This window comes from Melanostigma gelatinosum (genome assembly GCF_949748355.1).
Source record: "Melanostigma gelatinosum genome assembly, chromosome: 3".
Taxonomy (NCBI): domain Eukaryota; kingdom Metazoa; phylum Chordata; class Actinopteri; order Perciformes; family Zoarcidae; genus Melanostigma; species Melanostigma gelatinosum.
The window spans coordinates 8,957,993-8,972,354 of NC_136636.1; the positions used below are offsets into that span (position 1 = coordinate 8,957,993).

General features: G+C 42.8%; 1 protein-coding gene across 2 annotated transcripts; it reads left to right on the plus strand.

Annotated features, from left to right (window-relative positions):
* Positions 1 to 415: 415 nt before the first annotated feature.
* ell2 (elongation factor for RNA polymerase II 2) lies at positions 416 to 13,992 on the plus strand. 2 transcript variants are annotated; one of them, XM_079266056.1, is made up of 12 exons: positions 416 to 606; positions 3,285 to 3,332; positions 4,014 to 4,138; positions 4,255 to 4,418; positions 7,761 to 8,020; positions 8,434 to 8,558; positions 8,915 to 8,987; positions 9,076 to 9,754; positions 10,729 to 10,801; positions 11,209 to 11,380; positions 12,058 to 12,102; positions 12,223 to 13,992. In XM_079266056.1, the coding sequence occupies exons 1-12, from the start codon at positions 433 to 435 to the stop codon at positions 12,337 to 12,339; spliced, it is 2,055 nt and encodes a 684-aa protein (XP_079122182.1). In that variant the 5' UTR covers positions 416 to 432; the 3' UTR covers positions 12,340 to 13,992. The 2 variants fall into 2 exon arrangements, with proteins under 2 accessions (XP_079122182.1, XP_079122183.1); XM_079266057.1 differs by having other exon boundaries at positions 9,079 to 9,754.
* Positions 13,993 to 14,362: the final 370 nt, after the last annotated feature.

Below are 14,362 nucleotides of genomic sequence, written 5' to 3' on the forward strand. Positions count from 1 at the left end.
CCTACAAATGAATCATGGTACACGTCTTATGCACAATAACTTCTAAAGCAAGCGATGAAATAAGTACCAACAACTTTTACTTTAACAAAAAAGTAGAAGTAGCAATAACGCAGAGTAGAAATACTCTTGCACATGTAAAAGTATAAAGTAACCTACACTAGAAACACTCAAGTAAAGCACAAGTAATGTTGCCCTTTAAATTGTAGTCTACGCAAGTGCAGTAGGATACTTCAATAAATATTATTAATAACTTTCCACCACAGTGTAAAGAACAAGTATACATGCTATAAACCTACTGTAAATTCACTGTGGTTGGAAAGTGAAAAACGAACAAGCTAGCAGCAAGTCACGACTAATCCAACACTGTCAGCCCTGTAGACTGTAGTCCCTCCCCGGGCCAGAGTGGTGAGCACAGGGAGCCTGGGCCGCTAAATGCTCCAGCCTCAAAGGGACGATGGTGGAGGGCTGGTAAAGATGGCGGCGCTCTCCGAGGATGGGAGGTATGGATTGAATTGTGGCCAACAGAGCACAGATAGAGTCACCGTATTACACGTCAAATTGACCGAGACGGCGCTGAGAGCCATCGAGAGCCACCGAAATTGTATGGTGAGTGAAACAGTCGTTTATTTCAGTTAAATTAGCTAGGACACTCGGGCTGACACAGCTCGTCTCAGCTGGGAAGCCCAACTGCCACGCACAGCTAAAGCTACAAAGTTAGCTAAGCTGTTGACAGGGCGACTTTCTGCTTGTTTTTTTGACTGTATTGGTCTTGTGTCGTTATATTGACCAACTGAATAAAGCACATGAGACATTGGCCGTGTGCACTGGCCACATTGTACGAATTGACAATTGTTATTTAATTTAGAAAACCTGTTGGTAAAGTTACACTCTTAAGTAGCCAGCGTTAGCTCGAGCTACTTTATAGTATGAATCCCCTATCCTATCCTGAGCTGTGCTGGCGAGCAAAGTCCATATTTTTCTTTCCAAACCAACATTACTTTTACCTAATTAGGAAAGTGGTAACTGTAATGTCATTCCGACGAATGCACTCGTCACCAGACAAGTTTAATTAAACTGAGTCAAACGTGAAAGCTTAGATAACCAACATGGGACTTTTATTCGACGAGGTTGAAGCGTTATATGGCAGAGGGTGGTGGACAACTACGGATAAGTTGAGGCTAATTTAACTTTGACTTGATAACTAGCTAGTTAGTGGCGCACGCACCTCGATGACTGGTCAGCTCACCATATGGCTAGAAGTTTTAGCTAGTTGTAAAACGTCACATCACATCCTGGCAATGGTATAAAGCCATCTCTTAACATAAAATGAACTTGTAAAACCAGCTACCACACTGTAGCTACAGGCTGTGTACGTTTTGAGTAACGTTAAGTGCCTCAAAGGCATACACAGTACAAATATTTAAGTTGAGCTCGTTTGCCAGTATCGTTTTTGCATACCCTCGGATACTTCAAGCTGCATGAGAGGAGTTGACCAGCATTTACAAACGTTATATGGTACCTTTGTCATGTCATTTTGATAAAAATACAATGTATTCATGTACTTTCTAACTCGCAACATACTGCCTCATCAAGCGTACTGCATTTCCCCACTGAGCTTGACACCACCAGTGATTATGAGGCTTTTGGAAACTGTGTGAGCTAATAGCTCACTGCATACCTGTGTAGATTAAATATAATTTGTTAATCTTGAACTGTACAAATGGCATAATCTTGTTGAGGTGCTACAAATGTAAACTAATTTGGACCTCTGCAGTCTTGGGTTGCAGAGGCCTGAAGCCAAGTTACCTGACCTCAAGTCTGCCAACAACGGCATTACATAACGTACTGACTGGGCCTAGGTCTCTGCTCGGGGCTGATGCATTGTATGGGGCTGTACTGTTCAGAGGTCTCTGTGGCGGCTTTTTATGGCACATGGTGCGTGTCTGTCTGTATGTATGTATGCCGCACACTACACACACACCAGTATATGAAACCTTTGCGCACATATAACGAATAGACATAAGGATCACAATTTTAAATGATTGTTAAGTTAGTTTGAGACAAACTGGGTAACCGAATCATCGGTAAGTCGAAGGAATTCTTTTGTGACGGTCCATGCTACAACCTTATTGGATGTGGTAATGTTGGTCAGTGCGCTGCATTGAATGGCAGCCTGCCATCTCTTGCTGACTGAGCAGCCAAAAACTGCCTGCTTTTTGTTTCTCTCTCTCTCCCTCTCAGTAATGTGTGTTGTAGCTCAACCAGTCATCGAACTATGGAAGCTGGCTATCTTTGTCTTTCTGTGGTGATGTGAAATGTGATCAGAACTGTGCGTGTGAGGACTGGTTGGTGTGTGGGGGCAGGGAGTCAGTCAGTGGCTTGGAGTACCGTAGCTTTAACCCTGACATGGTTCTTTCAGTCTGTAAAAAGAAAAAATTAAATCCGAGATTATCTGCTTCTTGTGTCTAGTATGAGTTGGCGAGTATAATTCTACTTTTCAAGAATGCAGAGAAGCTGTTCATAATAAAAGGCAAATTCCTCTGAAACAAATTGATGCAACTTTTTTGGAAGTCTATGATCTAGCTAACTGGCTCCTCAGCTTTGTGAAGAACACATCCTGTGCTTTTCCATGTAGAGACCGAGCCCTAATGTTTGCTGACAGTTACCCATTGTTTCTGCAGCCGGGCCACTAGTGCCAGCAATTATTGTTGCTAATTGAATTGTAATTATTTAATTTGTCTCTTTTTTTAAAAACACAAACACACCTAACATTTCCTAACTTATGCTTCTCAATGTGAGGATTTGCTGTTTTGGTTTTTCATGTGATTCTAAACTGAATTATTTAAGTTTAAGACAAAACAAGCAATTAATCGCCTGGGTTAACTGTCTTTTTTTTTTTTTTACTATTTTCTGACAATTTACTGACTCCAAAAGAATCAATCACTTGATAAAATGATCTGCAGTGTTAATATCAGTGATAAAAGTAACCGCTTGCAGCCCTGCATCAAACATACTCTCAATTCTTATTATTGCCATAGCACAATACTGCTAACAGATTCAGTCACATGGAAATGAGAGAGATTGTCTGCGTGTCAGTTATTACCTTGCTGTAGTTTTAACGCTACCCTACCAGCTCTCCTGTTTTTGGAGTATCAGTGAAATGGTGGGGCATGCTCTGCAGGTTCTATCTAGACTCTGAATGTAGCTATTTTTAGTTTCCCAATACTCCTTTACATTTCCAAAGTGTTCGTGGGGCTTAAACAGTTGTTTCTCTTCACTTTCAGAATGTACCTTCTTTGCAGCCAACAATACAATTCAAGGGACTCCAAGGGGTAAGTACATCCCTCCCCTTTAAGACAAGGGTCACATGAGTGATCGTATTGTGAATACCCGATGTGCAATAAATAGAACCGTAGATCTGTTTTCAGGTTGTAAGAGGGAAGTTTAATTTGGCATCCATTAATAATTTATTGACACAGTAATTAATCAATTCCTTTATTTACTGTTTTCGCTTGCGTGAGTTGTATTTGTTGAGGCGACCACACGCAAGTGTCTTTCTGACTCAACTACGGCTCAGTTTACACTTCTATGTCACCAGTATTGCACATTATTAGTATTATTATTATTAGTATTAGGAGTACTAGCAGTACTGTACACAGTATTTCATTCAGGTTTCAGGCCCTTGTGAATGACATACTGGTACACTGTTTTGCGTTGCTTGTTAGTCCGCGATGCACATGACTCCCATAAGGCCTCCCCTTAGCTGCTGAGACCTCAAGAGAACTTTCATGCTAGCTCCCTTGTTCAAGGGAGGTAGCTGTGGTACAACCCCACAGCTCAGATGTAGACCCTGCTGCTGTGCAATATGTGATGGTGGTTTGGCATATGGCAGTTTCATAGTGATACATTAACGGCCATTTGTTTTTCCATCTCACCACAATTAATGATCTCAAATTCTCACATGTGAATAGATACTATAACTTGTTGTTCTCCCTGTGTGTGAATTCTTACAGCGCATTAAAGTTCCCAGGACAGATTCCTCCTCTGACACCTTCCACAATTTTGATTTTTACCTGTCTAACGTGGGCAAGGACAACCCTCAGGGAAGCTTTGACTGCATCCAGCAGTATGAGTCGAGGTAATGGTGATCACTGACCGGCTGAATCAACGGTTACTGTCTTACTACACATTGCTAGAAGGTAATCCCTTTCTGCCTCGCACACATCCTCTCATACTGTCCCTCTTTGTCTCCAGCTCAGGGGCCTCACACCTGGCATTGTTGGGCACGGTACAGGACAAGGTCACGGTGTGTGCCACCAATGACTCCTACCAGGTGACCCGGGAACGCATGACCCAGGCCGCCGAGGACACGCGCGAACGTGGGACCAAAGTCATAAAGCCTGGGGGCCGGTACAGAGGTAAGGCCCATCACTACAGTCTCGCCTCTGCATGGGCCACAGTCAGACACCAGCATAGCGTTACGTCCTATCGACACCGTTCCTCACTTTTCAAACTGATGTCCTTACCCTATTCAAACCCATTACTACAGCTGACTCAGCCATTTTGCCGCCTCAGTCTTCTTCAGATTAGCAGTCTGACTGATAAGGGCCAAAGGTTGCTGTCGAAGCCATTTCTGTTTTATTGACAGACAGCCTGCCAAAATTCGACTAAAAGTGTCACAATACAGGCGCTGCTTGTGTTCAGCACCTGTCGCATGCGACCAAGCAGAACTTTTCATGTTTCCCGTACACATGATGAGCATAACTTCCCTGCCAACAGTCCCGGGATTTCAGTAGGGCTGGGCGATATGGCCTAAAAAAAAAATCTCCGATTTTTTTACAAAAAATCCGATTCACGATTTAAATCGATTTTTTTCCCCCAAAATTTTTTGCAGATGACAGAAGCTGTTGAAAACAATTTTTTCTTTTATTTTGTGATGATTTTCCCAAGTAGGTTGATAAAAATAAAGTGCAAACAAAACCTGAACATTGTAGAAAGGTGCCTGTAGTATACAAAAAGTATTTGGTCACTCTTTTGTTTGCCTGAATCATTTAAATATAAAATTTAATTAAACATAACATTAAATGGCATTAAATAGTAGCCTTCCATTGTAAACAACTGTGCAAATGTAACTTTTTACAGTAAGCTTTTCTAACTGAATACACTGATACAAACACAGCATGAAATAAAATGTATATGACCCTTTAACATTCACATTTTCAAAAGTGCAACATCTGATCTAACATCAACATAACATATTTTGCACAGTAAATAAGTGCATGTAAACAAAATCAAGTGCATTCACAACATAACCAACAGTATTAAACAGTAGTGCATGTTTTTTCTAAATATTTTTTGCCAGGAAGACAAGCCTGTCTACTACCTCTGGCTTCAGGCATGCACGGTGGCATGTAACAATGCCCCCCCCCACACACTGAAAAGCCTCTCAGAGGGGGCACTTGTAGCTGGCACAGAGAGGTATTTCTTTGCTAAAGTACTTAGCCTTGGAAAGTTAAGTTGGTGACGCTTCCACCAGTCAAGTGGATCGGTGTCTGGGTCAACCTGCTGGACCACAGGTCAGTTGTTGCGGAGTAGAATGACATCCCCTCCAGCTCCGCAGAGATCCTTTGGCGTGTACTATTGTACAGCCGAGGCAAGGCAACGTCAGAAAAATGTTTACGGCTTGGTAGCACGTACCTGGGGTCCAAAGCTTTGAGACGGTGAATAAACCCCGGCTTTTCCACGGTGTATATGGGCACCATATCTTTTGCGATATACATCGCGACTGCATCCGTGATGGCTTTCCACCGGGCACTCTTCTTCTCATGCGGAGTACAGTTGGTGAATGTCTCCAAAATGCTGGGTTGTCGTTGTGAGGTGGCGGCGGCGGCGGCCAGCAGTGAAGCTGCTGGCCGCCATTGTTTTAGTTTGTAAACAATGCGCGCGCACTCTACTACGGGAACCCAACGGGGGGGAGGGGTGGGGGCGATTTTCTCGATTTTCAATAAAACACATCGCCTTAAAGCACACATTCGAATTAATCGATTAAATCGATTTATCGCCCAGCCCTAGATTTCAGTCACACAAGCTGAGGAGAAAAAGTAATCGTTTGTAATATAATTTGGCTCGTCACTCTCTCGCCAGCCTCATCCCTTTTGTTTTATCGAACTCTGAGCAGGTAGGGTTACGGATCTGCAACTAAACAACCTGCTGATGTAATCTCTCGTTTCCTTCCCCGTCTTATTTTCAGCACGATGACAATATGATTAATAAAAACTGCATGCCAGTAAAGGAAACCACAAAGGAAGACGAGCCTCACTCAGCCTCCTATTGTGTGAACATGGTCTGTTTATCAAAAGTCTACCAAACCACAGAAGCAACACTGGATGCAAAATATTAAATTTTTATGTCAACCACCACTAGGGATGCAATATTGCACAACAAGTTAATAGGTTACTAAACAGATTGGAATTATGGAGCACAAATAAAAATGGATGCACTGTCAGTAGTTTTTCTAGATACTCCGTCTAACTGATCTGTTGCCATTTATATATTTGCTCGATTTGGTGGGATGACCTAATCAAACAAGTGTCTTTAAAAAAAAAAAAATTTAAAAATCATACTTTTTGTTTTTTTTTAAGCCATCTTTTAGCTTGAATAGTCCAAACTAGTTTGTAGGAGTTAAGCCTTTGTCAAAGAGTTCCTTGTTTAAAACAGAATCAAAGTCTCAGTCCTCACATTTTGTACATGACATAAAACCTCCTCGGGCCTGTTTCTGGGGCCCATGGGAACATTTGCATATAACTGGCCCAGATAGAAACTGGGAAACGAGAGAAGCAGCGGACAAAAGGGGTGGGACAGGAGCTCGAAGCAGCTGGTTTGCAGCGAGCACCCTATTTACTGATGCAAAGGGGGGCTTCTTACTTTCACAGGCTGTTAATTTCAGGCAACAGTCTGTTGTCTTTTTTTATCTTCCTCTTAACCGGTATCTTGTAATGAGAGCTACACAACTCCTATCGTCCTGAAATCAGTGGCATTTAATGTTCCATGTGCCACTACTCTTGTTCTGTATAAGTTCTCCGTGTACAGACTGATTATTTCAGAAGGAGGAAACTTTGTTACATAAGCCTTTCACCTGTTATTAAACAAGCTTACACCTCCAGCATTGCTCCAAGGCTGCATCCACACTACTACTGTTACATTTTAAAACGCATATGCTGGTTAAGAGTAGTGAGTAAGGTGTCAGCAGGCAGTCAATTTCAATATAAAACGAGCAATAAAAAGTGTTTTGAGAAAGTGTGAGTAACCGCAAACACGAGAGGTCCTTGAGCATGCAGCCATAACAGGACTGTCCTAATATTTTGTAGTTCTGCTGCAGCAGAATGTGAGTTCCCGTTTTTAAAGTCTCAGGCTATCAAATATTCCTGGTATGTCTCATTCCCTTGCTTCTCAGTGAAACAGTCCTATTTTATTGTTTTCATGTACGCCGTGTTTGTGGCCATCTGGAACTAATGGCAGAATGGCTCTGCTTTAAGAGTTGTTGAGTGGAATCAAACTCCACACACTTCAGCTCCTATCTTTGTTATCATGATGGGTGGTGATGTTTGCAGATGCATAAGACTGACTTCAGTAAGCGAGATGAAGATAGTAGGCAGGAATGCTGTTGAGCAAATGTGTGACAACATAAATACATGTGATGATGAAGTTCCCTGTGAGGGGAAAAAGAGGCTTTTAAAGTTGTCTTTACTTTCCGTCTCTAGGAAAGCAAGTCCATATCCGCAACCCGGCGCTATCGGGTCAGGACGTGGTCCCAGAGCGCAAGCGCTCCACACCCATCAACCCAGCCAATACTATTCGCAAGTGCCTTTCCAATAACCCCGTCTCCCAGCGGCCGTTCAGGGACCGCATCATCCACCTGCTGGCGCTCCGGCCCTACAAGAAGCTGGAACTGCTGGCCCGTTTGCAGCGGGACGGTATCAACCAGAAGGACCGCAACTCATTGGGGACCACCCTGCAACAGGTAAAGTGTTGAATTTTATGCTAAAATATGCCGTGTCAATATTTAGACTGCCACTTAAAATAGAAGTGACCCAGTTATTAGTATTTACACATCCTCCATTTGACAGCAAAATCGAGAAGTGCTGACTTTTGTATTTAAACAGCTGATATTTAGGTATTCCTCGTGTTCTCAAAGTGTCTAGTTTGACCCCAGAGGTCTCCTTACCCGCCGTAAAAATGAAATCGAGATACACAAATCTGTCTATCTGAGGAAATTCATTCATTCACTTTGAGGATAAAACAAGCCCCTTAATCCTTTAACGTTATTTGCATGCACAGATGTTAGGCAGCGCAGGAAATGTGAAGTTTCAGAACATGTGTACTTCTCATGCGGTCAGTTTAACTTTTAACTGTGTGTCTCTGTGTACCAAACAGGTGGCAAACCTTAACCCGAAAGACAACACGTACTCACTGAAGGACTTTGTTTATCGTGACCTTCAGCGAGACTGGCCCGGCTACTCTGAAGATGACAAGTCACAGGTCGACCGGATCCTGGCTCGGTACATAAATAGCCTGTTGAGCATTTTATTTTCCTTCTGAGCGTACTCTGTTGAACAAACAAAGCGTTTGTGTTGTATGGAGTTCATAAAGGCTAAAGGTGGCTGTTAATGTGTTACGGTCCAAATATATAACTGTAATGTTAGTTACTGTGGATCCTACTATTTGTTTTGCTGACACCTTTCAATTATTGATTATGTGAAAGGAATAGTTCAGCATTAAGTCAATAGCGCATGTAGCACACAAGTAGGTTTTATTTTACAGTAAGAAATCATTTACCTTTACATTTTAAATTGTGTATTGTTTACATCAATACACCGTGCTCTCCTCTGACGACACTATTTCCTTTCTTTAACAGCAAACTAGGTCTTCCTACTGAGACCCTCTCCTCAAGCAGTTCACCCAAAGACACTGTCCCCACATCCCCCCAGGTATCTGAGCAAATACACACCATCAACATACACACACCCCCACAGTGAAGTGTGCAGTTTTTCAGATAAATCCTGTGTTCTCTTCCAGAAGCGCCAGGCAGACTTTGACTTTATTGATCCTTTGGCACCCAAAAAAGCCCGCATCTCCCACCTCAGCAACCGTGGGCCAGCCACCTCCTCCTCCTCCGACCGCCCCGAGGACGAGGGCAGCCCCAGCTCTAAACGCCCGTCTCTACCCGCCAACGTCAACTCTGGCCCTCCCACCCATCTCCCAGTCCCGTCCCACCCACCAGCACCCTCCCACCAGCAGCCCAGCCCAGCCTCAAACTCCCACTCACCCAGCACCCCGGAGGGCTGCGGCACCCAGGACCTGCCGATGGACCAGAGCTCCTCCTGCAGAGACCCTTCACCCAGCCCCTTCTCCTCCGATAGGACCCTGCAGGACCACTATCGGCACCCCGTCCCCAGACCCACCGCCTCCCTTAGCCCTCCTCCCCCTCCCCCTCCTCGCACCTCCCTCACAGTTACCTCCACTGTTATCACCAGCCCTCCCTTGTCCAGCAGTACCAACAAGAAGTTCAAAAAGAAAACCAAGAAGCACAAAGACAAGGATCGAGAGAGGGAGAAAGGGAAACGGACTGAAAAAAGTAGCATAAGTCCTCCCAGTGTAGCAGAGCCAGCCGAAGACACTCGCAGAGCCAAAAGGAAGCGCAGTGCAGAAGAAGAGAACCGAGAAGTTATCAACAAAAACCCTCACAAAGATCAAGGTGTGTTCATGTCTTCATGAAGTTATTAACTATCAGCATCACTTAAATGGCCGCACGTTACAATTACTGTCGAATGTTTTCCGGCTTGCATATCACATTTATTACAGGGTTTGCTTTGTCAATTAGGTAATCAGTGTGTGTTCATTTGGTGGAGGGGACGTCTCTTTAAGGGTTTTTTGTTCCGGTGCTCTGAAATCTGCCCGTGTGTGTATTTGGACTCGCTAGTCCAAGCAGCATTGGTATGTCTTGTGACTAACATGCCTTCTCTGTCCAAGTTTCCAGCCAAATTATCTTTCAGACTTTGGATTGTTGCTCACCATGTTACAAATATTTATGTCTGTTCCATCCCAGCCAACCACATAGTTGGATGTTTGATGACACTGATGCACTGGATGCTGTCTGAACACGCTGAGGCGTTGATCTGTGCATTCTATCCTTTACCCTAAATGAATTATAAATAAACATAAAAAGCTATTTACAACATATTTAATTATTTTTTGCTTTGGCCTAAATGATAACAAACTCAAAGGCGTCCACTACGGAACGAGCTGTAGCGATGGGTTGCAGTTATATTATAAACACAACTATTAGAATATCTATCAGACAAAATGTATTGAATATGACACTTCTGATACATTCACCCTTAACAGCCTATCAAGAATTTATGCACAGTTTTATTTTTAATATCCTTCGACCCATCCCACTAGTAAAGAGACGTCTAGGTTAAATAATTGTTAAAATTACGTTCTTTATTGCTGAATAGCAGCAAAACAAGTAACCCTTCATTAAGGCCATGAACTCTCACACACGTCCCAGAAATGATGTATTAATAAGCTCTTTGTTATGCTTACGAAAGTAATTGGTTGTCTGACAAATGACAATTTGGTAGGACGAGAGCATATCGACCAACCAAGCAGTCAGCCCTCATTGTCAATGCAGTATTTACATTCTTGCACTTTCCTCTCCCTCCTCAGGCCCTTCAGATAAAGAGAAACCAGTCCAATCCACTGAATTCTCCCCCACAACGGAGACGCCCGACTATGTAGTGTGAGTAACCTCGATATGCTGTGAATTTCCCATTGTCCCACAGCGTGACCCTCTTCACCTTTCAGGGCTCTCCTTTCACAATTTGAAACATTCGACTAAACGGGACATTGAGAAGAGACCCATGCTTGACAATGAGAACACAGGAAATGCAGCAAAAACCCAAATGTTTCATTTGTGCGCTCTGGTATTGTCCAACAGCTGTTTTCTCACTTCCCGTGTAACTAGTGCAGAGATGCATTGCACAAAAAGAGAAGCTCAAAAGTTGTTAACACAAGATTCTCACCTTTCTTTAAAGATCACAACCTTTAGCAAGGTGTTTGTTAAATACATTCTGAAATGATCATTTTTACGTGTTACACGACTTTCAAAAGAATCATTCAGTTAAATGTCCTTTCCTGTGTTTACAGGAAGTACATGCCTATGATGTCCATGGACCAGCGGCAAAGTTACAAGGACGACTTTAATGCAGAGTACGATGAATACCGCCAGCTGCACGCCCGCGTGGAGAACATCACCCGCCGCTTCACCGAGCTGGATGCCAAGTGCCGGAAGCTGCCACCCGGCACCAAAGAACACCAGGTCAGCATGAATACACTGTACTAATGCTGGTGGTGCCATTATCCACATGCCAGCGCGCACTAAACAATTATATTATCACGGCCTTAGCTACAGTCGATGGGCTTATCTCTGGGTTACACTCGTTGTCTTTTTGATTCTTTGACAGTTCATTTTGTTTGTACGCTCTCTGACATCTGGGGATTAATGCAGCGCATAGAGTATAAACGCCTCCGTACGTACTCGGGATGCACTACGCCGCCAACCGCTAGTACAAACAAAGCTATTATCCTGATGGAGCGGTCGATTTATCATTTTAGAAGCCCATCAATTAAATGAGCTCTCAAAAAAAGGTTGCTGGTTAAAATCGTTCTATTAGATGCACAGTGTGAATGGACCAGAATCATAGGATTTGATAAAGTATCAATGAGTCTCCATAGTAGTGTTCCTATTATTTTGTCCATTCCTGGTATATAGCAGATAAGACAAAAATAAATACAATTAATCTGCAACCATAAGGCAGCACATTCGTTTAGTGTCCGATGTCATCAGAGCCGCCAAGTTATCACAAAGATGTCACCATCGGCTGAAAACATTTCAACACTTTTTCCTGTTACAAAGATACTGAATGCATTTTCAGATTTTTAATGTTTATCAGTGATGTGGCTCTGCATTAAAAGTCATAATTTATATTTTTACAGAAGGTGCAAGAAGATGTCCTGAAAGAGTACAAAAAGATGAAACAAGTGAGTAGTTCTACAGACGTCTGTCTCGTGATGATGCTTGTTTATTATTAACTATATTTTTCTGCCGGGGTTCCTGTCGGGTGATATTATGTGCGTGTTTTTTTTTTTTTTTTTTTACAGCACAGCCCCAACTACCACGAGGAGAAACAGCGCTGCGAGTACCTGCACAACAAGTTGGCCCACATCAAGCGGCTAATAGCTGATTTTGACCAGCGCAGAGCCCAGGCCTGGTGCTGAGAGCGCAGCACATCTTCACTAACCAGTATTGAAAACGGAGTGTCAAACCAGGAGGGTGTGTCCAACTGGCTGTTATTTATTAACACCCCTTCAGTTACTGCCTCCAGAACAGCCCCCACCTTGTTTCCCTTTTCTTTTCTTTTTTCCATCCTTTTTCATTCCTTGCTCCTCTTCCTCTTTTGATTCCACTGGCTTCATTGTTGCCTGCAATCTTGAAAAATCTCACTTTGACTTTTACCCCCCATATTTTGCTTTCTTTAAGTTTCTTCTAAATGGGCTCCTTTGGAACACCACTGGACCGGTGGAAGATGCAGCCTGCATGTGTGAAGGGGTTTGTGGGAAAACAGTCAACTCTTCTAATCTTTGAAGGACTTTATCTTCAGGCAAAAAAAAAGAACTAAAAAAGTATTTTTGAGCATCAGAGAAATTATTACCTTGTATTTAAGTAAAAAAAAAAGAGGAAGATCTATTTATTTTGGGACTCGTAGTGCAAAGAAGAGTCCGTAGATGATATATTGTTTAACTTTTGTTGAAAACAATGCAAAAAAAATTACCGCGGGCCTTATGTGTTTTGACTTTGTGAAGCCATTTTGCACGCAAGATCCATTATGTCATCTCATTTGGCAAAGGTGTCTCACCTGCCTCATTTCCTCTCTTTTCCTAAAAAGCTGTACTGGATCACCTTGCTTCAACACAGCACTGTTGAGTTTGAAGCTGAAGGGGAAGGAAATGAGACGGGCAGGAGAAATCAATTGAGCCGATTTTGAGAAGCAACAGTATGTGTGCATGAATTGTAAATTTAGTTGTCTTGGCCACATGGGTTGGTGAGGGTGGGGTAACTCAAAGGAGTATGACCCCCCCCCCCCCTCCCCCTGTCAGTAGGGGGCAGGATTCCTGGCACCACCAGTGTTTAGTGTTCATGGTGCATTATGGGTGCCTTAAGGTGTTTACACCCAGAAACGTCAAGTTGGGCCGACCCTTAGGTCCACAAGCTACACAAAGGAACTATAACTGCCTGGAAACAGGATGTGTGTGCGTGTGCATGTCGGAGAGCTGAATGAAGGAAGGGATGTAAAGTCTGAAAGAAGTGTTGCAAATAGTGTGTGTGTGGGTGTGTGTGTGTGTATATGTATTTGTACGGTTGTGCATTATGTGGAGTGACAGGTGTACGAAAAAGAAAAACTGAAATGTGGAGAAAAAGTGAGAAACATGAAAAACAACAAAAAAACAGCTGCTATAGTGTTTGACCAGCCAGAGCACTCAGGATCAACCTGGCTGGAGTAACAGTACCTGATCTTAATTGAAGAGGTATAAAAGATCCTTATCTTTCAGACTGGTTCATCTCTAGACCTCCTGGTGAAGGACTGCACCCTCTTCAGCTTTATCCAGCGGCAAACAGTTTCTGTTAGAAAGAAGCAAACGTGTCATCCACCAGAGGACAAATCTGTATCACCATTTAAAATGTATTTGATTCTCAGTTTGAGTTCTGCAGAGCAGTGAAAGATTATTATTTTTTTTTTCAACATTTGAGATGGATTCAGTTCAATGGATGGATGAATGGCTTCTATGAAAAGTCTTTATTTCAACAAGGGAAAATTGTTTACAAACCTGTTAGAATGTTTGCCAAAAATTAAATATTTTTCTGGTACTGCATCCATGGAGTAACATTTCTGATTTGGGCTTAATTTTAGGAGACCTTAATACTGGAATATGTATCATTACATGTTGGGATGTGAGGAAGAACTGAGTCACTGTGACCCCCCCCCCCCCCCCCCCCAAAGATCAAACGGAAAAGTGTTGACTCAGCAGTCTGCTCTGATTTATATATTCAGATAGTGTAGACATGTAGGAGTCTGTCCCATAGTGAAAACTCCCCAGAAACAGATTTAAGTAAATTGGGTCTATTCTATTTCACACACATTTTTGGTTGTGGCGCTCCGTCAAACAGCAGACGGAATCAACGTAACATAGTTCCAGACCTAGCTTAACTTGTCTCAACTTATTTTGGACAGAACAGCAGCAC

What these genes read in the sequence shown, in the direction of transcription:
- ell2 (XM_079266056.1), top strand. Translation starts at nt 433, where the DNA reads ATGCTCCAGCCTCAAAGGGACGATGGTGGAGGGCTGGTAAAGATGGCG. An exon ending in AGAGCCACCGAAATTGTATG is followed by an intron (nt 607 to 3,284) that starts GTGAGTGAAACA and finishes CTTCACTTTCAG; the next exon opens with AATGTACCTTCTTTGCAGCC. An exon ending in AATTCAAGGGACTCCAAGGG is followed by an intron (nt 3,333 to 4,013) that starts GTAAGTACATCC and finishes GAATTCTTACAG; the next exon opens with CGCATTAAAGTTCCCAGGAC.